At 34.9% G+C, this 27,972-nt stretch overlaps 2 protein-coding genes across 3 annotated transcripts; both read right to left on the bottom strand.

Annotated features, from left to right (window-relative positions):
* Positions 1 to 118: 118 nt before the first annotated feature.
* Positions 119 to 11,366, bottom strand: LOC145325917 (uncharacterized protein C1orf50 homolog). Its single transcript, XM_080168919.1, has 8 exons — positions 11,250 to 11,366; positions 10,734 to 10,822; positions 9,979 to 10,061; positions 7,937 to 8,026; positions 6,180 to 6,257; positions 5,496 to 5,564; positions 2,960 to 3,061; positions 119 to 593 (listed from the first exon to the last, which is right to left on the bottom strand). Exons 1-8 carry the CDS (start codon positions 11,327 to 11,329, stop codon positions 543 to 545), a joined length of 642 nt encoding a protein of 213 aa, XP_080025045.1. The 5' UTR covers positions 11,330 to 11,366; the 3' UTR covers positions 119 to 542.
* Positions 11,329 to 27,595, bottom strand: LOC145325916 (3-hydroxyisobutyrate dehydrogenase, mitochondrial). Of its 2 annotated transcripts, none has more exons than XM_080168918.1 (12): positions 27,299 to 27,595; positions 26,657 to 26,772; positions 25,477 to 25,528; positions 24,720 to 24,803; positions 18,939 to 19,012; positions 17,579 to 17,625; positions 16,817 to 16,884; positions 16,401 to 16,466; positions 15,438 to 15,498; positions 14,508 to 14,645; positions 13,369 to 13,474; positions 11,329 to 12,282 (listed from the first exon to the last, which is right to left on the bottom strand). In XM_080168918.1, exons 2-12 carry the CDS (start codon positions 26,692 to 26,694, stop codon positions 12,213 to 12,215), a joined length of 804 nt encoding a protein of 267 aa, XP_080025044.1. In that variant the 5' UTR covers positions 26,695 to 26,772; positions 27,299 to 27,595; the 3' UTR covers positions 11,329 to 12,212. The 2 variants fall into 2 exon arrangements, with proteins under 2 accessions (XP_080025044.1, XP_080025043.1); XM_080168917.1 differs by having other exon boundaries at positions 24,720 to 24,800; positions 25,478 to 25,528.
* Positions 27,596 to 27,972: the final 377 nt, after the last annotated feature.

Here is a 27,972-nt window from a genome sequence, read left to right as displayed (position 1 = left end):
TAATAAACCGCCAATTGTCCCCTGTCTTAAAATTGAAGTAATAGCATTACATTTTTGATTTTTCATTATAAAAATATCTGAAATTGGCATTATTTATATAAAGAGACAAAACAAACAATTTTCCTAGCAAACTTCAAAATTTATTAGATATTTTAATTTCATAGGTAAATAATGTATATTATAAAATATAATAACATGTTCATCATTGATGAGAATTTGATTAGTTTAAGCTTAATAAAAACAAGTTCTGATCCGTGATGAAAACACAAGTTTTGCATGTTTTTTAAAAGCATACAGGAAATATATATTTGATCTGCATTTAAAACAGGCAGTTCTTTATAAGGGAGGCATAACATAAATTTTCAAGGAAAACAATTTAATTTTACGAACATAAAAAACTAGACCAATATAATTTGGCCAAATTTTCATAAATTTTAGTCAACTGATAATAATAAAGTAAAAAAGATCATTATTGTTATTTACAGATCATAAAAAATACAGAAAAAGTTGAGCTAACTAAATCAACAAGAATGTTTATATTCTTATTCGTCCATCTTTGTTTTACTGCTGGCATCTTCTAAACATCTGGAGGCCTGAAAATATATTTGGTCGTTGAAAACTTGTAGATCTATCTATAGCTTTATGTAGCTTTCCTATCCAAGTAGCTTCCTAGTTGTCTGCCTGTCTATCTATCTATCTATCTACCAGCAGTTATAGGGGAGAGTAGGAAGTCAAACTCTTACTTCTAATCTTAATTAATCTAATTAGTGCCAGCATCCAGAATCTTATTGATATCTATCCACCTATCTTTGTATGTATCTATCTATCCATCTATATACCTGATATTGGGAAGGTAGGAAGTTGAACTTGACATTAGTGCCAGCATCCAGAATCTTATTGATATCTATCTACTTATATTTGTATGTATCTATCTATCCATCTATATACCTGATCTTGGGAGGGTAGGAAGTTGAACTTGACATTAGTGCCAGCATCCAGAATCTTATTGATATCTATCTACTTATATTTGTATGTATCTATCTATCCCAGGGACAAGGGAAGGCTATTCTGGCAAACAATGCTATAGAGCTGATTTCTTAGATTTCCAGTTTAAACTTGATGATGAGATAAAGCAACTTTTGGCAGAATTTGATATAAACTCAAGCATTATTTTAATACTTTTTGCTCTGTTTACTAAAAGCCATGCTAAAAGGATTGTCAGAGTTTGTGTGCACATTCAGTTTAAAGATGTATGAGCAGAATTAAAGCCTTTTTTACATCTTTTAGGTATTTTATCTAAATCAAAAACTACTCGTAAATTATATGTTAAATAGTGAATAAATTTATTAAAAATCCTAAAGAGTGGATAGCTGTAATACTTTGAAAAATATTTAAGATTGTTTAAATATTTAACTCATATACAAATTTAAATTCAAAAAAGGTTTTTACGACACCTAGCAATAAAATTCTGAACTACATAGCTATGTATTTTCACAATCATACATTTTATGATATTTGTTGTAGTTTAATTTTGACTTTCTTGGCAACTTCTTGTATCTAATGGCTAAACACGTTGGAGAAAAGTGGCGAATTAGGGAAGTAAAATAAAAAAGCTTCCCTGAAATCATGATTTAATAAGTACTGCAATAAACCTAAAAACTTCTAATCTTCTCCAAATATTACAACTTACAAACTTTTTAATCATTAAAAATATGGGTAATTTCCCCAAAATTGCCTTGTAGAGCACAAAGTCCCACCATTTCCCTACCATTAATGTAAAACAAATTGAAAACGATCAAAGGGGTGGCTTGTTAGAATTGTCCTATTGTTTTAAAACTTTGCATGTGATTCCTGTAGTAGTTAGGTACAATTTAGAAAGCATAGCAACTCTATAATCGTTACCAGAATGTCCGTATGTTCATTTTAAACATTATGTTGATTTTTTTTACTTTTTAATAAAAATTTTTTATGTGATCTAATTGTCCTATTGATTTGGTATGCTGATTCCTGGGACAACAAAGAACAATATTATAAGCAAAGCAACTCTATAATCAAGTCCTAGAAATGTGAGTATGTCCATAAACATTATTCTGTATTAAGCAGTTTTTCAACAAATTTACTAACAATTTGGCTTCGACTCTTATGCAATTAAATTCTGATTATTCAGTGTTAATGTCCATTTGTCCTATCGTTTCAGAGCTTTGCTCTCATAGACGTTGTCATCCTTGTTTGATAAGAAATGAACAATGAATTTAATTTTGAGCTTTAGGCATAAGTTTGATTATTTTTAAATTATTTTCAATATTTCTGTAAAGATCCAAATTGTTAGGGTTGAATTTGTCCTATTTCATTTTTTAAAGATTCATAAAGTGAGATATTATTTAGTTATTGAATCATTTTGAAACTTTTGCGTTAACCTACTTCAGGGGGTTAAACAAAGTGCTTGAAAATGTTTAGGATTAAAAATTTTTTTAAAAATATTTTGTTTTTGATTTTAAACAGTTACAAATATTTTGGATAAGAAAAAAAATTAAAGATTTTAATTTTAAGAAGTTTTTAAAAATATTTTTTTAATCTCCCTAATTCTAAATTCTTTAGTAGGAAATCTTTGTTTTGATTCCACCAGCAGACGGCAATTCTAAAATTCTAAGCTAACAAGGTTTGGTGATAGCTTATGATTTATACTGTCTGAAATGAACAATAGTACATAATAGAAGTAGTTGCACCTTCCTTTTTGCTATATCAGCTGACAATTACCATGATAGGTTTGGTGATTTTCCAAGAATTGTTTAAGAATTATTGAAGAGTTGTTGACGAGACGGACTGCCCCTGATCTATCCATCTATTTACCTGATATTGGGAGGGTAGGAAGTTGAATTTGACATTAGTGCCAGCCTCCAGAATCTTATTGATATCTATCTACTTATATTTGTATGTATCTATCTATCCATCTATATACCTGATATTGGGAGGGTAGGAAGTTAAACTTGACATTAGTGCCAGCATCCAGAATCTTATTGATGAGCTGAATCTCGTTTCCTCGCCTGTCCATATCCTTCTCCTACAAATATATAGCGTGATAAATATCTAAATATTTGCTATCCCTGTAGAAAACCTCAACTAGAAAATATTTAGTGTTCTATTGATTGATTGATTGGCCACAGTTTCTTCTTAGGGTATGACTGATAAGTAGACTGTCATAAAGTAGACTGATATACTGTTGAATAGCAGCCACTAGGGCAAACTCAAGCTCCACGTTCAAGCACTTTATGACTTGACCCGATCTCTCATGAGAGCTCCTCATTATTACCTCACCTTCGCCGAGTATGGCAGATGTCCCAAATTAAGTCACCGTAAATGACGTTCTCTGTAGAGGAACTTGGGATAAGGGTAGTATTGATATCATGTACGTGACTATTGAGATACAAAACTTACTCAACACCCCTTGCACACCTCTAATTTTTCTTTCTATCTATAATATACTAGGGTTGGGCCGGATATCCGGTGTGGCCGGATATCCGGCCATTTTCAATATCCGGCCGGATACCGGATATTGAAACTATCCGGCCGGATATCCGGCAATATAATCTTTTATATTTTACAACAAAAATCTCTGTTTTTTTTAATCTTAAATGGCTGTAATTTTCTTATTATTGAAGATAGAAGAACAATTTTTCTGAATATGTTTATCTTTATGTAAATTTTATATTAGAAATCTTAAAACATAAATTTTGGCGGTGGCAGCAGTACTTGGCAGCTGCCAGCTGCAAACCGACGGTTTGCAGGTAAACGGCAACGGATTTTATGAAATTGTAATATGTCATGAAGATATATAAAAAAGCCTAAGTTTAAAATTTGAAATCTTCAAGTAAAAATTTGCGGTCACAGGAACCGTTTAAAGATTTCTGGAGACCTGGAGGTTCAGGACTTGCAGGATTATACCTGGAACCTGAAATCAACTTGAACACCTATATTACATATGAGGATGTACGACTATAGGATATTTTAGTATTAGATAACATGAAATGCTTTGTTTAAGTAAAAAATGTTTTTACTTTTTACCTGAATGACCTTACCAGATTTGCTGGCATCCTGTGCCCGCCAGGAGGGAGGTATTAAAAAAATTTCAACTCTCAGTTATGTGTCATACCCATATTTCGAAAGTCACTTAGTTATAGCCCTCTACCTTTTATACACAGAAAATGTGATAGAAAAAACAGAGGGGGGGGGGGGCAGACATTCAACGCCACATCCCCGCCCATCCTCTAACCGTTAGGGGTTGATATTACAGATTGAGGGAAGTAATAGTTCATTAGATTTATTTGCTAAGAAGAAAGTTCATTTAATACTTACTTAATATTTATGTTTAATCTTAATTTTATCCTATTATACAAAGTAGTAAGCTTTTTTTGTCTGTAGCGAAGGATCTTGCTAACCGCTGAACTGATATGTTCTCCTTTAGAGGGAAGCTTCTTATAGGTCCCAGGGTGGTTTTAGACTTTTTAATTTTTATAAAAAAAAGGCGTTGTAAGGTTTTAAATTATTTTTCTGCACTTTCATGTCCCTTCTAATATCCCTAGATACTAGGGACGCAGCCGCTAGTATAATATAAAACACTAGTTTAAGAAGAAATTTTTTTTGCGGGTATAGTCCTCTTTGTGGCAACGACCCTTAAGGAGCGTTTATTCGTATTTTCACAGTAGCTTTCCTCCTATTTCTAGCCCCTTGCGGGGGACTCTAACCTTGCAGGGCTAATTGCCTAACCCTGCGGGGCAATCACCTAGCCAAATATAACCTAACCTAACCTAAAATAACCTATTAAAAGCAATTTTAAAAATACAACGAATCGCCCCTAAAGGTGCGTTGCCACAAAAGGGACTATATCCTTTTTTGATACTTTAATATGTATTAATTTGGCCGGTTATCCGGCCGGATATCCGGTAATTTGGCCGGATATCCGGCCGGTTACCGGATATCCGGCATTTGAAATCAGCCGGATATCCGGTATCCGGTATCCGGCCAAAAAAATATCCGGCCCAACCCTATAATATACCTACATCTCATTTATCTTTCTATCTGTTAAACTACATATCATTTATCTTCCTATCTATTTGCCTACATCTCATTTATCTATCTATCTTTTAGCCTACATCTCATTTATTTTTCTATCTATTTGCCTACATCTCATTTATTTTTACTTATCTATTTGCCTACATTTCATTTATCTTTCTATCTATTAGGTAACCTACATCTCATTTATCTTTCTATCTATTTGACAAAGTCTTTTTTTATCGTACTATCTATTTGCCTACATCTCATTTATCTTTCTCTCTATTTGCCTACATCTTATTTATTTTTTATTTTTACCTACATCGCATTTATCTTTCTATCTATTAACCTACATCTTCTTTATCTTTCTATCTATTTGCCTACATCTTATTTATCTTTCTACCTCCTAACCTACATCTTATCTATCTTTCTATCTATTAACCTACCTCAGTCCATGACATATCAAACTCGAGCCTGTAGGCACCAACAAATTCTGGGCCACCTGCTCCCCATTCCTGAAGAAAATTTAATTTTACTATTTTAGAAAGCATAAAATTAAACTTAGGTATTCCATACAACCCCCCAAAAAATTGTCAAAGAAAGAAAGATCTATGTCAGGGGGTAAATGATAGGACACTGGCCGATTTATTTTAAATTATTAGAAAAAAAGTTTGGAGGATGTTATTTGTAAAATCCATCTTGGCCAAACCTCTCCAATCAAGAACTAATTCAAATTTAATATAAAGGGAAGGTAGGATGTGCTAAAATTCCGTAAAGGTGTGAGTTTAAAGGCAGTAGTAGAACGATAATATTCACTAAATATGTGAACTAGCCATACCTTGATCGAGACTCCTAAAGGCTGCTATGAGTGAAGAAATAGTTATTTCTCGTGTCGTATTATAAACGGCTTTCCGCGGATATAGAATGTACAATTATAAGATTAAAACTAGTTTTTTTAGCCCCGTGGTGCCGAAGGCACCGGCTAAAGAAAACTGGTTTTAATCTTATGATTGTACATTTCTATATTCGTAGAAAACTGGATATAATACGATGCTAGACATAGTTTTTTCGTATGGATGAGAACCGGTTCCTATCCACCGGATTCGAATGAATACGAGAAAAGTTGTTACCTCTGGTGAAATCATACTGATCATCTCTTCATCTGGATTCTTCCTTTGCTTGTACACATAGTACGTCTTGCCGGGGACCTAAACATCAACAACAAAATATTAGTTCTCATGATAACTTAAGGCAGTGTTGCGGAACCGGATCCCCAAGGATCCGCATTTTTTTGAGTCCAAGGATCCGGATCCTGGGGTATAAATTTATGGAAAAATCTACCTACCTAAATTTATATAAAATAGTCATTTACAAATTTTGAAATATCTGGTAACCTTGTTTAGATCAGCTGATTCACTCCCACATTCTTCTATCTCACATTGTATTCGAGATTAAAGAATAAATATTTTTTGAAAAATTGGTGATTTATTTTTATTGTCAAGGATCCGGATCCGCACTGACAAAATTTGGAGGATCCGGATCCGCAACACTGACTTAAGGTTAAGAAAAAGTAGCTGTTATCTAGTATATGTAGATCTTAAAACCTAATAAAATAAGTCAAGATTAAATTAAAGTAAGGGAACAAACACACATTTTCACAAGTTTTCTTCGTAGCATAAAATAAAGGGTTCTCAACGGATAAGACAATGGCCGATAAATTGATGTAATCCCCAATGATGATACAACCAATACCCACCCCCCCCCCCCACCCCCGTAGATTACAATTAGCGGTTTAAACGTTTGAGCAAACAACTTGATGAACCAACCAGATAAAAATCAATAAAAGTCCCCAAAGTTGTTAAGCCAACTAATAAGAAAACGTATCTAATCAATAATCTTTGGGGACTAGAGTAATAAACAGCCCAATGTCCACTCCCTCTCTGATAAAATAGCCATGATTAGTAAAAATTATAAGTACTAGGCTAAAATATCTTTTCAGAGTTTTGAGAAATTTCATTAATCCATCTATCGGATCAAGTCAAGCTGAGTATGCCAATAGCCTGTTTTGGCACACGCTACTTGACTTGGGGGAATATTGGCATACTCTACTTAACTAGGGGGAATATTGGCACACTCTGCTTTACTTGCCGTAATATTGGCATACTCTGCTTTACTTGTCAAGATATGTTTTTTTTCTAAAATTTTGAAATAATTTATGTATATATACGAGCGGCTCCACCCCCCCCCCCCCCCCCCTCGATGTCTCTAGGGGCATTTGAGGGAAGGAGAGAGCTGAAAATCTCCTTTACATTTAAGTTTTAAAAAGAAAAACTATTGTAACAAAATCATGGCATTTTAAAGGACCAACAAGAAGCTTCATTGAAAGAAGAACCATAACAGTCCATCGATTAATGATATCTTTTATTTTGAAATTTTAATGGTTTTAGGCTAATTTTCATAACTTTTCTACTACTTGGAATAGAGAGCTCCTAGATGCTAGGGACGCAACTGCTAGTTTATATATTTTACGTACATAAAGTAGTAAATTTGTAGGTTGAATTATTATAATATAAATCGGAAAATACCTATGTTAAATTCATGTTTTTTTGTTATGCTGCTTTGTTTGATAAACTATTGGCATACTATGCTTTACTTGATGAAATATTGGCATACTATGTTTTACTTAGGGGAATATTGGCATACTCTACTTGACTAGGGGGAATATTGGCACGCTCTGTTTTACTTGTTGCCATTGGCACACTCAGCTTTACTTGATCCCATCTATCTATCTATCGTATGCACTTGACCTTTGTATGCCATTGTCTATATTTCATAGGTACTAGGTTTATTTATAAGTATTTTACGCTTATTAAATACATATATCTACCTTCTTAAAGTTGCAGGAGGTCTTATGAAGCAAAGCATTCAGTCTTGCCTCCTCTAGAACTTTACGTGCTTGTTCTTGCAGAAATCTAACCTAAAATAAGAGGGAAAGAATATTTCTATGGACTTCATCTAAAGGTTGGAGGGGATGAGACACTTTTTAAACTTTTGGTAAAACTAAAACACAAAGAAACTTAACCAAAAAAGAGTTACATTACTGGGATTTGGCATGGCAACAGCTTTAGTGAAGTATTAAATTTGATACTTCATTAAAGCAGCTCTAATGTCAAATCCATGTTCTGAAACTCTTTTTTTGGAGAAGTTGCTTTGTTTTAGATCTAAGTTTTAAAAATTGGCACATCCAACCCCCCTCCCCCTTATAATTTGGTGTGATAGTATTTTTCAAAATATTCATATAAAAGAACAAAGATTTTCAGCAGTTTTTAGTAGCAAAGCTACTCTATAATTCGAAATGTCCGTCCGTCCGTCTGTCTGAGACAAAGTGGGGGAAACGTGAATTTCTCGGCTCCTATAAAAGATAGACAGCTGAAATTTTTAGTGAAGATTCCCATGACACATGCGCATTTAATCTATACATTGTTTTGTCCATCTGTTTGTTAATTGGGGTGCTAGATCGATTCCTAGATTTTTTTATTTTCGTAATTTTCTCGACTCCTTTTCAAGACAGACGACTGAAACTTTGAGGAATTAAGTAAATTTGCATCCTACATATTTATACCAAGTTTCATTAAGATTTTTTATATTGATTGAGGTGCTAAATCGATTCCTAGTTTTTCAAGTTTTCATGATTATCTCAACATGTTCAAGATAAACGGCTGGAATTTTTAGGGATTAATCAAGTCAACATTCTACACATTTCTATAGTTTTTTTAATATATGATTATTGGTTGGGGTGCTAGATCGATTCCTTATTTTTCAAGTTTTCATGATTTTTGCGACTTCTGTTCAAAATAAACAGCTAGAATTTTTAAACATTAATTAAGTCAACATATACATATTTTCACCAAGTTTAAGAAAGACTTGCTATTAATTGGGGTGCTAGATCAATTCCTTTTATTTTTACGTTTTGTTTCTTAGCTTAATGCTTCAAAATTTATTATAGATTTTTAAAACGTTTCGTGATTAATTTCATTTATGTCCTTTTAACATACCCAAAAGACTATTTTTTCCTATCAATAAATTTTGAGCTTCGCTACTTATGGATGTTGTCATCCTTGTTTTAATATTAAGCTGAATATCTTTACTAAGCCATTCAGATAATGGATGTAGTAGATTCTACATTGTAGAATCTACGTGGATGAATGGATGTTGAAAATATGTGGATGATACAACAGGAGACAAATTGTCGTCAATTTAGGTTGTTGTTGTTGATGTTGTAGCCATGATTCTCTGAAGTTAGGACTCAGATGCACACGGAGACTGGAAGTGAGAATATTTTGGCCAATCTTAGATTGGTAAGCTTCGCGCACAGCTGATTGTATTCTATGTTACATTACAAGCTGACCCGCAATTCTCGTGGAAGCTACTCAATTATTACATCACCCTGGCCTAGAGTTTTGGCAGATGTTCCATATTAGGCCACCCTAATTAATGGCACTCTCATACGAGGAGCATGGACGAGGGAAAGCATGGTTAGAGCTGCTTGATTGGTAGAATCCTAACTTCCTACAAATCTCCCCCCTTACAACCCTAGGGCATCTTAGGAAAGGTTGCGTGATCATAATCTGATAAATTGCGACAGCATTTGTCAACCAAGTGCAAAGTCTATGTGGGGACTTGAACTCGGTTTCTCCCAACCAGAGCGTAGTGCGCTAACCACTACACTAGGTTGCAATTTACCCCCGCATTTGTTGGTCAGGCCGTTTATCCAGATTCCAGTAGAAGGAAAGAGGATGTGGTAAAGGAGGGGGAAGGGGGAAAGCGTTATTTTAGCCCGCTACAGAGTTCACTTTATTATAGAACAAGAAAATCTGGTGCAAGATCCGAGTAATTATACATCCATTATTAAGATGTATCTATCTGTACCTGTTCAGCTATAACTGTTAATTTACTACTAGCCGTGGCTCTAGTGAACTGATCAGCTTTCTGAACTTGCTCTGCTAATTCAACTGAAATAATAATAAAATTATGTAAACTAATTCACAAATATTAACTTTGATTGTGTACAAACCCGCCTTAAAAATCGAAAAAAACACCATTTTTATTAAAAATTGACACTTTTTGTGAAAGAAACATAATTAAAATTCACAAATACCATAATTTTTCCGCCGAGCATGAAATTATATTAGTATCCAAAGTTTTATAACCACGTTGTCTCATTCGTTGGCTCAAAAATCTTGGGAACTTTTGAATTTTAATTGTTTAGTTCATAGCTAGTAGTGTATTCCAAACGTTACAACAAATAATTTTGTTTGTCACCATTGGGTATATATATTATTTATCTTCCATTGAATTATCCCTTATGATACCCAAAATGAATTCAATAAACAAAGACAATGGATATAGAATATACGTGGATATTATTCAGGTTGCTAACATGGACATCAGTTATTGATCAGTTCGTTCGTTCATTCAGGAGGGTATGGGGTAAAGTTGGCGGATGAGGAGATCGTAATATTAGCCATCTACAAGTTTTCACTTCATTAGATTACATAATAATCTGGTGTATGATCTAGGTAATAATAAATAAATACATTACTAGGACAACTGTAAACCAAAAATTTTTATGAAAATAAAACAGATAGGTAACCATGCAGACAAAATAGGCAGAGCATATTTACCTAAATCCATTTGTGTTTTCTTGCCAGATCTATCTGGATCAACCAGCTGATAGCCTAGAGGTTCAGTGTCTCTTTCAACCAGATTTACTCTAATAACAAATAATTAAGAAACAATCTAAAGAATTTTATGTCATACCATGTATATTGGATCAAGAAAATTTTTCTATTCCAAAGCATAATGAAATACCCTAGAAGAGCATTTATAAAGAACTCATTTGTGTTAATAATTTTAGATTTTATTTGTAACTAACTTTTGGAGTAAATAATCCTTTTAATAAAGTTAGTAACATGATTTGTGACTGTGTGTGTACCGAAAGATCCCGTTAACTGTTACACCGATATGGTTCTCCTTCACAGGATAGCTACTCAAAGGTCCTGGGAAGGTTTAAAAATATTTTGGGGGAGGGTATCACTATCCTCCTAAGAAAAATGGTTGTCTAATTTAACCCACCCTTCTCAAGTGCCCCTAGAGGCCTCTAGGAACAAAAAATCTTGTGAAATAATAAAGCTACTTACGTGCTCTGAAAGTTTGGCTGTTGAGGGTTAAACATGACCAGGTCAGTCTTGGTAAATCCTCTCTCGTCCTTTTCAGTCATTTTGTTATGTTTTTTTTATATTTCTGAAAATAAAACTGAAAGTTAGACAAGTATAGAAGAAAAAGAGGCATAAATTGATAATCTAACCTTATTAATTATGTCATTGATATAGAAGTCATAATTAAGGTTGCCTGCAGCAAACACCTATTTTTATTAATGAAAGAATGCCACTAAAGGTCTTTGTTTCCAAAATTTGAGAGTTTGCAATTCAATAACAAATTGGCCTATTGTTGAAAACTTCTAAAATTTTCCAACATAAATTTTTGTTGTTGATAAAAGGTCAACTGGTGGTTTTCTGTCAATAGTAAAAAAAACCAGTTATCTACTGCAGGCAAACATTTAATTATATTTAAAATTACTATACTGAAGTTTAAAATACATTTTTATTTCATGATGTATGTATGTAGAAGATGTTATAAATTAATAAATAAATGCTCAATTCCTTCTATTTTGTCTAATTTAAAAAAATGATTAGTTTTTTTGGCAATGCTTTTTACAAAAATAAATATTCTAACAATAACATAACACATTTTTAGGGTATTTTTGGCACCATCAAGTTACATTTATATAAGGCACATTTTGTGACGTAAAGCTCTTTTGTGATTTAACGAGGAAGACAACATTTATAGGTAGCAAAGCAGGCTATTTCAATAAATAATGGTATTTTAATTAAAGCCAAATAACTACAAGGACATAATTTTTTCAAAGTAAATGAAACATATTTTAGAATAGCTGTGCCACTTAAAATTAAATTTTCATAAAACTAATAAATAACTATAACAATATAGGACTAAATTTGAGTATTTTTAAAGAAATGGTATTTTTTCATAAATAAATAAAATGAGAATCTTTACATAAAACTTGTTAAAACCTGCAACTTATTTCACTTTTTCTGGATGAATTTAAAAGCAGAGCTGAAGTCTTTTTCTGCAAAACCGTTGTTGCACATCGTTCTAAATATATTATTCTATTAAAGGCAAGTACTTCAATATTTCTATTGTTTAAAGAAAGCTAAGGATATTGTGCTATAAAGGGGGGGGGGGGGGTTTAATGCAACCATCTCGTAATCAGTGAGCAAATGGCACTTAGAATTCGAATTTCCATCTGAAATTTTGCATGAGTAATCCTTGGTAGGTCTATTTTCCCTAAATCGAACAAAAAGTTGGAAAAGTAACGGCTAGCGGCTGGCGGCTCAGCTGTTTTGTCATTTTTTTGATATCTATATTGCAAATTAGTCACGAAACCTCTCTCAACATAATACTCTTTTCTACTCCAAAACGCTATCAAACGGTTCTACACGGTAGCTGTTGGTGCTAGAAGTTTTAAAAATGGTTATTGCTATCATTTAACATGAATTAAACCAAAAATATGTTTTAAAAAGTTGATTCCTACGTAATTGATGATGGAGTTACCCTGAAAATAGGCTAAAAACGGCTGAACGGCTGAGCCGCTAGCCGTTACTTTTCCAACTTTTTGTTCGATTTAGGGAAAATAGACCTACCAAGGATTACTCATGCAAAAGTTCAGATCGAAATTCGAATTCTAAGTGTCATTTGCTTACTGATTACGAGATGGTTGCATTAAACCCCCCCCCCCCTTATACTAGTACCCAAAGTTTTACAAATATGGCTTGAACTTTATAACATCTGTATTTGTTGGATCAAACTAGCCAAGCCATGTTTCAATAATTCTACTGAATGCAGTGAGGGAGAGGGTATTAGGCTGTTAATTAAAGTAGTACCTACTCAAATTTTTACAACCACATTACTTGTCTTATTCGTAGGCTATAAAACTTTGAGTGCCTACTTTAACTGAGTTTTGATTTGTTAGTTTAAAATTAGTAGGTAGTGTCCAAACATTTCAACCATTAATTTTTTATCTACAGAAGGGGAAATCTTGTACACTCTTATTGTAGATGTATATCAATTTATCGTCCATTGTCTTATCCCCTTATATCACTGACTAAATGAGTGTTTTGTTTATCATTAAGAGTGGGTGGGGGGGGGGGGGGGGAGACCTGGCCAACAAATCTTCTAAACCTGTATATCTGATGAGCTAGAGATCCAAGTGGGGTAGCTGCGCCAGCGCGCGTTGCCGCGTCCTGTGCAAGTCCAAGATCCTTGGTCATAAGAGCTGTTCCAAATCCTCCCTACAAAAATATATCAAATACAAACTCATATAATCTTTTACAGTTTAAAGGAAGAATTAATTTCATAAGAATTATATACTTAGGTAGCACTCAACACTCAACATACAGCCCACCCATTGATTGGACAACCTTTGTCTATGAATACTTTCTGTGCAATGGTAATGAGATTCGCCTGTTAAGGGCCAAGCTAATTACCCACTTTTATTATTAATGCAGAGCGTCTAAAGTAGCAGCAGTGGGTACCATTGAAGCTGCCCTTATTATTTCAGTAGACACGGTTAAGATAAAAATTAAAAATCGCCAGTAAGGCATTGTGCAGTCCAATCTAACGGCTGTCCATTTTTAGGTCGAGCCAGAACAGAAGGTTGCTTTTAGTCTACTGCGGCAGATATTATAAATAATCGGTCTGTTCTTTCTTTTTTCCAATCATTCAAAAACAAAACTTTTTTCAGACCGTCTATCTATAATGTCTGCCGGCTCTTAAGAGAAATCTAGGCTGGCACTATCCAATATACAGGTAGAGCTGCCATTTCTCTTTTACTGTACCTTAACCCTTAAAGTATATAAAATACGGGATGGGAAAACTAAGGCTGGTAGCTAGGATAAAGTTAGGTTTCAACTGATTTATTAAACATATTAATATTTAATTATTTCAGCAAACCAACATCAACCTGCCCCCTACTTCCACGACCTTGATACTTGCAGAAACAAATGCCCGGACAACCACAGTGGTAACCCGGGATACTGGAAGACCAGAGGCTGGAAAGAACAGGAAGCAGATTTGAAGAACACACTGTATAAACAGCAGGTACAAAATTTATTCCAGCAAAGTGCCTAGAAGTCTTTGTGTCTGTCTGTTAACAATATCTATCTTAGCCAACAATTTGACTTTGACAGGTATGCTGTTTTTTTCTAAAGACAAAGTATCTATAAGATTGCTTGAGACAGTATGTCAAAAAAATTGAAGACCTGAAAGTAGTTAAATAACATTCCTACATACAGAAACACTTTTATAAAATAGAACAAAACCTGCCTTGTAATCGTTGCTGGAAGGAACATTTGGAAGGACGCCAGGGCAAGGATTGTAGGTATCAACAGACCAACATCTGCCGGTGGCTGAACCCAAGATGTCCGCTAACAACTTGGGGTCAAGACCAAGTTGAATTCCTAAAAATAAATGAGATGCAGTACAATTAAGAATTTTAGTAAAACAGGATATGATAACAAGTGTTAAAATACATTACATAGTTGCATGAAGTACATTTTAGAAAAATTATTCAAGCATAAGTTACAGGTATACCATCAAACATACCTATATAGTTTTGCATTACAAAAAATAATATAACATTAGACATCACTAAATTAGCCGCCATGATGTTTTTTGTGAAAAAAAAACCAGCTATATGAATTGCTAATATTACAAAAATATGATCTTAAAACTACGTGGTAGAAAATTGAAATTATCTTAAATATATGCCCAATAGTTGTAGTTTCAACAATTGAGCGGGGAAAAAATTTGCGAATCACTAAATTCAAGTTTAAATGCATTTCGTAAAACAACCCCTTTACTCTCTTTCTCTCTATTCTCTGTAGAGCAGATCTATAGTAAAGATGTATATACAGACATCTACCTCCTTTCCTTTTCAATGACCTTTTTCGTCTGCTTCTAAATTATTTCTGTGTTAATATAAGCGACACCATTAGTTGATTTTCAATGACCCAATAGAAAGTTTGCACAGGGTAGATGCGATGGGGAGATACAGACGTTATTTAACCCTTTCTCCCTCTAGTGTTTTACTCTTATGTAGAGCAAATAAACGAATTTCAAAAAAGAAAATATATTTAATCTTAAATGTGACATATTATGAACTGTGAAAGTCAATAGATTTCTGTCTAATTTCAAGAAATCTACGACATCATTTTCTAAAATCATTGAAAATGCCTTTTACGATTTGTTACCTAAATTCATAGCTTCACTGGTACCAATCATAGAAACAGCCAATAACATGTTGTTACAAATCTAAAACATGTTTTTTTTATAGAATCTTTCAAATGCCCTTATTTTAAAATTCATCATCATACGAATGAATACCTATTTCCTTTTCATCAAAGTATATCGAAAGTAGGGTTGGGCTGGATACTTTTTGGCTGGATATCAGGAATTAAAAATCTGCCTGGTAACCGGTATCCGGCCAAGAAAGTATCCGACATCCGGCAAATTAACGGATATCCGGAATAAAAAAACAGCCGGATATCTGGTATCCAGAAAGTTTCAATATCCGGTATCCGGCCGAATATTGAAAATGGCCGGATATCCGGCCCAACCCTAATAGAAAGATAAGAAGAGGAAGTAACGTAGGTAACTATAAATATTTAATCAGGGATCTTAAGGGATAAGACAATGGGCGATACATTGATGTAAATCCATAATGAGAAAAATATTAGGTAATCCTTTGGTGGATTAAAATTATAGGTTGGAAAGTTTGGAAGCAATTAATCATGTATCAAAAAAGTGCCCAAAATTTTTGAGTCTACAAATGAGAGAGCTTGTTTATAAAACTTTGGGTACTGATTAATTTACAGCTTTATGTCATCAACCTTTATCAATTTTGATCGATTTGGCGATTTTTATCGCTAATTTTTCTTCTTTAAATCCTATTATATAAAGTAGTAAGCTTTTTTTGTCTGTAGCAAAGGATCTCGCTGACTGCTGAACCGATATGGTTCTCCTTTACTGTGAAGCTTTTTATAAGTCCTGAGATGGTTTTAGGCTATTTTATTTTGATAAATAAGTCCATGTATGGTTTTAGGCTATGTTACTGTCCTTTCATATCCCTAGAATAGAATAGAAGACCCTATATGCTAGGGGCGCAGCCGCTAGTCTTTAAATAAAGTGACAAGTAAAGCTACTCTATAACTTACCTTAACTGCGCCTCCTGTTCCGACACCGCCACAATGGATAATCTTGGCTCCCATATGTTGCAGGGTCTAGTGCACCATAAAATGTCAAGGTTTTTACAAGAGATGGGAAGGAAATATGTTTTGAAAATTTAATCGTGGACAAATAACTCCCCCTCCCCCCCTTCAATTCTAATAAAAAAGAAAAATGGTGATTTTTTTCTAGATTTCAATTGATTCTCATAAGGGTTTGGTCTTAACCTACCCAAAAATGGTCATTAACCTTCCCAGGACCTATGAGAAAATTCATTTAAATGGAGAATTCTATCGGTTCAGCAATAGGCGAGATCTTCTAGTACCGACAGACATCATATTACTCTTATTTAAGAATAATGTAAGGAGAAATATTTTATAATTACTTGACATATCATTCCTTAAACCTGATGAGCGATGGTGAAATTTTGTTCAGTTTCAGCTCCGACCATGAAGGTTAAAGTTCCAGCGGATGCTGCAAAAAAAATTATACAATACAGCCTGTATTCTCACATTTGACCTTAATAGTAGCGACAAAGTTTCTCTAAATTGATTTTACAGTAACAAAATAAAATTGTGTAATACTGGACTATGGTTTAATTAAAATTTTCACTTTGGCCAAGCTAAGGTGCAGAAAAGATAACTACACAGGATCAATTTCAATTTTAAAATTTTAGAGGTAATGGCCTAGTATAAATTGACCTACATTCCCTATGACGATACACAAAATTAACCTTTAGTAGATTACAATTTATGGTTGAAACATTTGTACACTAAGGTTTTGGTCTATTTTGATAAAAGCTAGTTATACCAATCCTTGCATTCAAAAGGTTTATTACCCCCCCCCCCCCGCCTAAACTCAATGTTAAAGAAAATAAAGGAAGGTTTAACCCCCACCAACCCCCTTATATAAAAAATAAAAAGTGATAAGGATGCCGTTTTTAAAAAATGAGGATCATGGAAAGAAAACGAAGTTTCGGGTTTTATCGCATTTTCACAGTTGCATTTATCCTATTTCTAACCCTGCGGGGCAATCATTACCACTTACCTAACCTAACAATAAAATAACCTTTCAAAAGCTACTGTGAAAATACGACGAAGCCCGCAACTTCGTTTTCTTTCAGTGACCCAAAAATGATAATTATTGCATGTATTGTATGCTAGATAACCTGCATTTACTCCTCCGGACACTGGCGAATCCACAAACTCAACACCTGTCGCATACTTCATTGGACATTTGTTGTTCTTATTCAATAGGTAGTTTTAGTAATCCATGCCTAATTTAAGTAGGTACACTTTTTTTCTTATCCTAATATTTTTCAATATAAACATTTACAGGGTTGGCAAGAAAAGTCGAGGGCAGTTAAAACCACATGGTTTTTTTTCCGGTTTTAACCACCAACAATAATTCATAGCAAAAGTCCACCTTGAAAAAAATGCTGCTTTCGCCTCCAGAAAGGTCCTAAATTACTGTTCTTATTTTTTCTTAAAAGGCCTGTACACACAGTATAAAAACATTAAAATTCACAATTAAAAAGACTTATTTTTAGAAAGCAAAAATATAGAAAAAAATAAAAATTTTTGCCAACCCTGAATCTTCTCAAACCTTTTCAGTGTAAATATTTCCCAATATTTCCTAACCTTTTAATAAGGGATTCATTTCCTATTTCTTATATTTGTTAAACATATGTGATGAGTCATAGAACAGCATTAGTAAAGGAATTGAGAAAGTTTGTGTGTGTGTGTGAATTGAGAGTCCACAATAAATAAGATCCAAATTGAGCTTCCATTAAAAGGAGGATGTGCTTAAGGACCATTTGGGCAGGGGGGGGGGGGGTTTACTCGAGAACCCTTAGAGCTAGAGGGAGCTAATTTTGGATTTAAGCTTCTATGGGGCCAAAGTTACTTTTAAAATTATCGTCGACCCCCCACCCCCCCAAAAAATTTTTTTTTTTGGGGGGGGGTAAAAATTTTTTTATTGCATTTCTCGCCGAATTAGGCAAATTCTCGTTTATGAAGGTATAAAATATTTTTGGTGGCGGCGGAAAAGGCGGCGGGAGCGGCGGTCCCGCCGCCGTTTTATTTAAAGATACCAATAGTTGGGGTAATTAGTGACCCAGCCCAAAAGATTTCATCCAATTATCTCTAAAACTAAGAGAGTAGCATACTGTATTTAAGATATACCTTCATAAACGAGAATTTGAAAAAAATGACTAAGTCCCCCGCAGGGTTGCTTGTAAGGCGAAAAAATTTTTGAAAAAAATAACATGGTCTCAAATGATTCCAAATTGCCTAATTCGGCGAGAAATGCAATAAAAAAAATTTTACCCCCCCCCAAAAAAAAAATTTTTTTGGGGGGGGTGGGGGGTCGACGATAATTTTAAAAGTAACTTTGGCCCCATAGAAGTTTAAATCCAAAATTAGCTCCCTCTAGCTCTAAGGGTTCTCGAGTAAACCCCCCCCCCCTGCCCAAATGGTCCTTAAGCACATCCTCCTTTATATTGAAAATGGAGAAATGTCCAATTCCCTTGAGATTTAGCTGTTATGGCTAGTTGTTTGCTCAGGGCAGGGTCAACTGTGGAACAGTCTATCAGAAAGCCTCCCTGAAAACAAGGATGAAAACATCCATAAAAGCGAAGCACTTAAACGGTAGGACAAACGGACATTAACACTTATATAGTGTCAGAACTGAATAATCAGAATATTAATGTAAAAGAGTCGAAGCAAAATTATTAGTAAATTTGTTGAAAAATTGCTTGATACAGGATAATGTTTATGGACATACTAACATTTTTAGGGCTTAATTATAGAGATGCTACGCTTATAATATTGTACTTTGTTGTCTCAGGAATCAGTATACCAAAATCAAATCGATCGGATATTTTGATCATATAAAAATTTGTTGTTAAAAAGTGAAAAAATCTGCGTGTTTAAAATGGACGTACGGACATTCTGGTAATGATTATAGAGTTGCTACGCTTTCTAAATCGTACCTAACGACTACAGAAATCACCATGTTATCCGTCACGGACGGACGTACGGACCCTAATTATAGAAAAGCTTCGCTTTAAGGACAAGAAAATTAACAACATAGGTAAAGTCTAAAACTATATCTTCCCAAACTTTTCCACCAATTAAAAATGGCAGTTTAATGCATAATTTGTATTCTCCTTCCCCTAACTTGCGGGTCTGAGTTGGATAAAAATGATCCAACTTATATGATATACGACGTTGAAAACTCTTAATTGTCATTCTAAAAGATAGTATCTTAACCCTATACATGCACAATGCAGCAAATGTACGTTTTTTTGGACATTTTAACTAAGTTTACTAAAACCTTTATAAATCGACCAATTCTTAATGTATATTGCAACTTAATATCAATTTAGAATCGACATTGAAGTGAGAACAGAATTCAGTCTTTCTTTTTTGGTTATTAATATCCCTTAAGTACTTTTTTTAACGTCAAAACTTAACCTCAAAATATTAGAAATTGTTCTCCAATATTTTATTCTTTAAACAGATAGGTATTGATTATGACTTCATTCAAAACTATAGGTTACTAGTTCGCAGTGCAACTTCTCTTAAAGTTTGTTTTGCATGTACAAAAGTTGGTAATTTACTACGAGATTGTCTTTGTTTGTTGACGGATTTTGAAATTTTAACATGAAAATGACGTATTAGCAATTAGGCTGTTAGGTTATTGTTAATGCTGTGCTACCTAACGACATAATTGTTAGGTAGATAATATCCAATATATATTCTAATATAACAATGTGTCAAGGTTCTTTTAAGATCATACCAAGTTTCAATATGCGTACGCATCTTAATATTAGATTAGATATCTTATATAAATATTAAAGGGGGGGGGTTTTTTAATGCAACCATCTCGTAATCAATGTATAAATGGCACTTAGAATTCGAATTTTGATCTGAAATTTTGCATGAGTAATCCTTGGTAGGTCTATTTTCCCTAAATCGAACAAAAAGTTAGAAAAGTAACGGCTGGCAGCTGGCGGCTCAGCCGTTTAGCCGTTTTTTGCCTATTTTCAGGGCAAATTCATCATTAATTACGTAGGAATCAACTTTTAAAAACATATTTTTGGTTTAATGCATGTTAAATGATAACAATAACCATTTTTTAAATTTCTAGTACCAGCTGCTAAACGGCTAGAACCGGCTGAAAACGGCTGGGAGCCGCCAAGAGTATGAAGAGTAGATAGGGCATGTGACATGTCTAGGGGTAGGTTTTAATGGTTGCTGAGCTCAAAAATGCTACCAAAAATATTGGCGGCCCATCCATATGGCAGCTGGGTTACAGCTGCAGCTCAGCTGGGAGCGGCCAAGAGTAGAATCAGTAGATAGGGCTTGTGACGTGTCTAGGGGTAGGTTTTTATGGGTGCTGAGCTCAATTCTACTACAAAAAATAGAAGCAGCCTATCCATATGTCAGCTGAGTAACGTCCGCAGCTCAGCTGGGAGTGGCCAATAGTAGAATGAGTAGGTTTAGCTTGTGACATGTCTAGGGGTAGGTTTTTATGGTTACTGAGCTCAAAAATACTGCCAAAAATAGTGGCCGCCCATCCATATGGCAGCTGGGTAACGGCCGCAGCTCACCTTTAAGCGGCCAAGAGTAGAATGAGTAGATAGGGCTTGTGACGTGTCTAGGGGTAGGTTTTTATGGATGCTGAGCTCAATACTACTACCAAAAATAGAAGCAGCCCATCCATATGGCAGCTGGGTAACGGCATCAGCTCACCTTAGAGCGGCCAAGAGTATGAAGAGTAGATAGGGCTTGTGACATGTTTAGGGGTAGGCTTGTGACATGTCTATTGCCTAGGGGTAGGTTTTTATGGGCGCTGAGCTCAAAAATGCTACCAAAATTAGTGGTGGCCCATCCATATGGCAGCTGGGTAAGAGCTGCAGCTCACCTTAGAGCGGCCAAGAGTATGAAGAGTAGATAGGGCTTGTGACATGTTTAGGGGTAGGCTTGTGACATGTCTATTGCCTAGGGGTAGGTTTTTATGGGTGCTGAGCTCAAAAATGCTACCAAAATTAGTGGTGGCCCATCCATATAGCAGCTGGGTAACGGCCGCAGCTCACCTAAGAGCGGCCAGAAAGTATGAAGAGTAGATAGGGCTTGTGACATGTTTAGGGGTAGGTTTTTATGGTTGCTGAGCTCAAAAATGCTACCAAAAATAGTGGCAGCCCATCCCTATGGCAGCTGGGTAACAGCTGCAGCTCAGCTGGGAGCGGCCAAGAGTAGAATCAGTAGATAGGGCTTGTGCCGTGTCTAGGGGTAGGTTTTTATGTGTGCTAAGCTCAATACTGCTACAAAAATTAGTGGCAGCCTATCCATATGGCAGCTGGGTAACGGCTGCAGCTCAGCTGAGAGCGGCCAAGAGTATAATGAATAGATAGGGCTTGTGACGTGTCTAGGGGTAGGTTTTCAGGGGTGCTGAGCTCAATAATACTACCAAAAATAGGGGCGGCCCATCCCTATGGCAGCTGGGTAACAGCTGCAGCTCAGCTGGGAGCGGCCAAGAGAAGAATCAGTAGATAGGGCTTGTGCCGTCTCCAGGGGTAGGTTTTTATGTTTGCTGAGCTTAATACTACTACAAAAATAGTGGCGACCAATCTACATGGCAGCTGGGTAACGGCTGCAGCTCAGCTGAGAGCGGCCAAGAGTAGAATGAGTAGATAGGGCTTGTGACGTGTCTTGGAGTAGGTTTATAGGGGTGCTGAGCTCAAAAACACTAACAAAAATAGGGGCGGCCCATCCACATGGCAGCTGGGTAACAGCTACAGCTCAGCTAGACACGTCTCAAGCCCTATGTACTCATTATACTCTTGGCCGCTCCCAGCTAAGATGCAGCTGTTACCCAGCTGCCATATGGATAGGCTGCCACTAATTTTTGTAGTAGTATTGAGCTCAGCACACATAAAAACCTACCCCTAGACACGGCACAAGCCCTATCTACTCATTCTACTCTTGGCCGCTCCCAGCTGAGCTGCAGCTGTTACCCAGCTGCCATACGGATTGGTCGCCACTATTTGTGGTAGCAGTTTTGAGCTCAGCACCCCTAAAAACCTACCCCTAAACATGTCACAAGCCTCATCTACTCATTCTACTCTTAGCCACTCCCAGCTGAGCAGCGGCCGTTACCCAGCTGCCATATGGATGAGCTGCCACTATTTTTTGTAGTATTATTGAGCTCAGCACCCATAAAAACCTACCCCTAGACACGTCACAAGCCCTATCTACTGATTCTACTCTTGGCCGCTCTCAGCTGAGCTGCAGCCGTTACCCAGCTGCCATATGGATGGGCCGCCACTATTTTTGGTAGCATTTTTGAGCTCAGCAACCATAAAAACCTACCCCTAGACATGTCACATGCCCTATCTACTCTTCATACTCTTGGCCGCTCCCAGCCGTTTTCAGCCGGTTCTAGCCGTTTAGCAGCTGGTACTAGAAATTTAAAAAATGGTTATTGTTATCATTTAACATGAATTAAACCAAAAATATGTTTTTAAAAGTTGATTCCTACGTAATTAATGATGAATTTGCCCTGAAAATAGGCAAAAAACAGCTAAACGGCTGAGCCGCCAGCTGCCAGCCGTTACTTTTCCAACTTTTTGTTCGATTTAGGGAAAATAGACCTACCAAGGATTACTCATGCAAAATTTCAGATCAAAATTCGAATTCTAAGTGCCATTTATACATTGATTACGAGATGGTTGCATTAAAAACCCCCCCCCTTAGCAAAAAATCTTGGACATTTTTTTTATTCTTTAAAAGTATTTTGCAAAAATATACGATTAATATTGAACTAGAATAGGTAATGAACGTAAATTTATATGAAAAATGATTCAACTAGTTCATCCTCAGCAGACATCTCTTTATTAGACTTGAATTGGCAGGATTTTTTAGAATGACCAACTCCAAAACATTCCATACATGATGGCATTCCCAAATTTCTTTGTGCAGCAACTTTGGGATCTATATAACAATTTTCTTTAAGGATTGCAAACTTTAAAATATTCTTGCTATTCATTTTATAAATTAGATACATTTTATAAATTAGATAATGATTAAAAACACAAAAAACTAAATTTATTAAGATGCTAAATAATATAGGTATTTACCTGATCCTATCCAACCTTTGCCAATCGAGTATGGTAGACAAAAGAACCTTGACACATTTTATTTTGAATTCAAATAATATTTAATACATATCTAATTGGGCCCTAGATTTTCTTTTTTTTCTTGTATAAATCATTATCTCCCTCGCCCTCCACAAAACTTGTTTAAAATCATGTTATGTTCATTCCCTTAAAAGTAGAAAATATTTAATTTAGCAGTTACCGAGATCTTAATTTCAAGTAGAAAGACAGACAATGTTTAAAATATTGTATAGGTTTATTTTTAAAAATGATTTAATATAAGTAACTTTCCGTTAATTGTATTGTTTTTCTAAATATAATAAATTTAACAAGTTGTCAACTGCTATGCAAAAGTCAAATAGTTAATACTTTTACAAGTAGTAGGACCTCTAAAAGATCGAATATTTCTCGTAAGAAGCCTTCAGGGCATCATTGGGATACTTTTTTTTGTCATTACTATAATCAAATTAAGTCAGAAATGTACGTGTGAAGTGTGCCCTCGCGGCTTTTTTTGAAATATTACGCAATCAATATGAAAATATCTAAGTAAAGACGAAGGAAAAATAGTAATTATTTTTTTTTAAATGTCTGTAATACAACTTATATAAAAGAAATAAATATTTTTTAATTTTTTTTATTTAATATATGTATTGCCATAAAAGATTTTCAACATAAAAAGCAATAGAAGATAAACTTGCATGGAAAAAAATTGCTTGTATGATGTGACATCAAAAACTTTAATTTCGTTAATTTTATGATATTTTTGGTTTAGGTGGCCTACTTTGAAGGGCTGGTACTCAGTCAATTTTAATAATTTAAATGAAATTTCAACTCCTAGCTTCATCAATATACTCATATTATACAAATATTATGTTTAAAGCTAAAGATTTAAAAGTTCGAAAATTTGAAATGTCCAACTTTGCTGCATTGTGACATGAGGACATAAAAGTCAACACGACCACCGTACCTACCCAGAAATAAGGTATAGCCATCAAGCGAAAAAAATCTAAAATAATATTTAAGGGGGCAGATAAAAAGATCGTCAAGCTACTAAGCGTTGTCTGCAAAAAGACAACTGAAAATCACGTAAAGATTTCGTAACTTTTTTCCAGAATTAATTACGTTGTTGGAATAAGCTGGTACCTACCTCTTTAATAGTAGAGAGAATGCCATCAGGGCCGGAGTAAACTTGTTCTACAATGGCGTTATTTGGCAACATTGTTACAATCTGTTTTATTAATTTGTTAGCTTAGTAGAAAACAAGATAAAGATATTTTAGAGAAAATTTTTCAGAAAAAATATTAGAAACTTTTACTAAATGAAAGAAAAATACAAATGATGAAATCTTATTATATACCTACAGAAGTAAGATTTTTTTAGTCTGTAGCTTAAAATTTCCAAAACTTCTGAGAATCGATTGAGTTCTCCATTTTAGGGAAGGTTCACATAGATCCCGAGATGGTTTTAGGCTATCTTATTTTCTTGTAATCAAGATTTGAGAAAGATTCAAGCTAAATTTTTCGCCCTAGATGCTAGGAGCGCAGCTGTTAGTATATACATAATATATCTATGACATTCAATAGAACGACGATATTCGTGCTCTTTAAAATCCCCGTTTTAAGTCGAAGGCCCTAGATGCTAGGGACAAAGACATACGACATACGAACAATATAGATGAATATCTTTATTGTTAAAATCTTAAGATATTGGTACCTATTATTTCAAAGGCGTTCTTAAAGTCAGTTTTTTTATTTCTTAATATAAAACTTCAACTAAAAGGATACCTAGATAGGTAAAAGATAGGAGATAAGTTGTCTTATTGCAATTAACTAGCAATATCCCAGATTAAGAATTTTTAAACAAGTTCCTATTTAAAGTAAACATTAGTAAAGCTAACTCCCCTGCCTTGCTGCATTCGGCTGCCACGGCGGATGGAGAACTCGCAGCAACGCCACCCTAAAAGAACAATTATTTATCAACATTGGTAATTTTTCTATACTTTTTTAAAAATAAGAATTTTTTAGTCTTAACTGGATAAAGTCACAAAATACCCAGTTTTGCAAAAATAACATGTTAAAAACTATTATCAAAGAATGAATTATTTTGAAGCCACTCTATAATGATACCTGTGAAACAACCGCCTGTAGGTTGGAGTCAACAACATCAATAATACCTGTGAAACAACCGCCTGTAGGTTTGAGTCAAGAACATCAATAATACCTGTGAAACAACCGCCTGTAGTTTGGAGTCAACAACATCAATAATACCTGTGAAACAACCGCCTGTAGGTTTGAGTCAACAACATCAATAATTAAATACCTGTGAAACAACCGCCTGTAGGTTAGAGTCAACAACATCAATACCTAATACCTGTGAAACAACCGTCTGTAGGTTGGAGTCAACAACATCAATAATACCTGTGAAACAACCGCCTGTAGGTTGGAGTCACCAACATCAATACCTAATACCTGTGAAACAACCGCCTGTAGGTTGGAGTCAACAACATCAATAATACCTGTGAAACAACCGCCTGTAGGTTTGAGTCAACAACATCAATAATTAAATACCTGTGAAACAACCGCCTGTAGGTTGGAGTCAACAACATCAATAATACCTGTGAAACAACCGCCTGTAGGTTGGAGTCAACAACATCAATAATACCTGTGAAACAACCGCCTGTAGGTTGGAGTCAACAACATCAATAATACCTGTGAAACAACCGCCTGTAGGTTGGAGTCAACAACATCAATAATACCTGTGAAACAACCGCCTGTAGGTTGGAGTCAACAACATCAATAATACCTGTGAAACAACCGCCTGTAGGTTGGAGTCAACAACATCAATAATACCTGTGTAACAACCGCCTGTAGGTTTGAGTCAACAACATCAATAATACCTGTGAAACAACCGCCTGTAGGTTGGAGTCAACAACATCAATAATACCTGTGAAACAACCGCCTGTAGGTTGGAGTCAACAACATCAATAATACCTGTGAAACAACCGCCTGTAGGTTGGAGTCAACAACATCAATAATACCTGTGTAACAACCGCCTGTAGGTTGGAGTCAACAACATCAATAATACCTGTGAAACAACCGCCTGTAGGTTGGAGTCAACCACATCAAAGGCCAGAACAGAATTTCCTTTCTTGATCAGATTACACGCCATACCACCACCCATATTACCCAGGCCGATAAAACCTTGAATAAGCAAAAATTACAATATTATCAGATTCAAACAATAATATTTAATTGCTTGCACGCGCGATTATGCAGATGGAAGGGGGAGGTGGGCGTTAAAATGCACCAAGAACTGTTTGTCTCTGGTAATTGTTCATGGTTAGTTTTGTACGTGACATTAGCTACGTTTTGTCCAAGCCACGCTCTAGCTTTCAATGTTCAAATTTCAAAATTTAAAATGATTATACAAATATCAATTAGTAAGGTATTTGTTTGAATCTAAAGATCTCGGAAATTACTGGACCGTATGTATAGGTTGTAATTTGTAGGATAGCTTTATACTTAAGTGTCTAGGGGTTGATTTAGGCTATTTTTCTAATATTTTTTGTATCCCACATGTGCGAAGCAAGTAGTGTAAATTTCAAAAATTAGAGAAAAGTCCTAATTCGTTCTGATTAGATTGTTCATTCATATAACAATACCAATATAATTAACAGTTGAATATTAGTAATTTTATGTTGATATAAAAAAAATTAAATATACTTACCAATTTTTTCTAGCGTAGCTGCACTGAGAGAAAGGTTCCGCACCCCTGTGGGGGCTAAAATTGTTACTCTGCGAATTGTTTTGAACATTTTGAGATTTTTAAACAGTCTTTTAGTCTTGAATAATAAATTAAATCCATAAATTCTAAAGGAATATTTTCAGTATCTTTACATTAAATTTAACAAACAATACCTAGACTTTTCAAACTTAAAAAATCCTAATATTAAACGCATATGCAAGTTACATAAGAAAATATTTTAAGTATCCATAAAAACACATTTTCACTTTAATTATAACACACAAGACGTGAAATAAACAACCTTTCATTTACCCGTCTGCTATGAAAATGGAAGAATAGAATTACAAACATACTTTTGACTCTAAGTCGCCAAAAATAATAATAATATTTTTTTTTGAATATTTTTTAACAGTAACCAAATTTTTTACGAGGCGGTAGGAATTTTACGGCAATTTCCCAGTTGAGGAGTGAGATTCTACCCCATCTGAAAAAATAAACCCCCCCCCCCCGCCATCTATCAAAATAAACCCCCCCCCCCCCGGCATCATGAAATTTATACCCCATCGTGTGATTTTGTCCCCATCTTGTAATTTGATCCCCATCTTCATATTTTGTTCCTCTCCAAGAGAAACAAAATAATGTTAGAGAAGGGATAA

This window comes from Acartia tonsa, chromosome 8 (assembly GCF_053477335.1).
Source record: "Acartia tonsa isolate MP-2025a chromosome 8, ASM5347733v1, whole genome shotgun sequence".
NCBI classification, from domain to species: Eukaryota; Metazoa; Arthropoda; class Copepoda; order Calanoida; family Acartiidae; genus Acartia; species Acartia tonsa.
The sequence above is the reverse complement of the archived record's forward strand: the minus strand, read 5'-3'. Positions and strand labels throughout refer to the sequence as shown.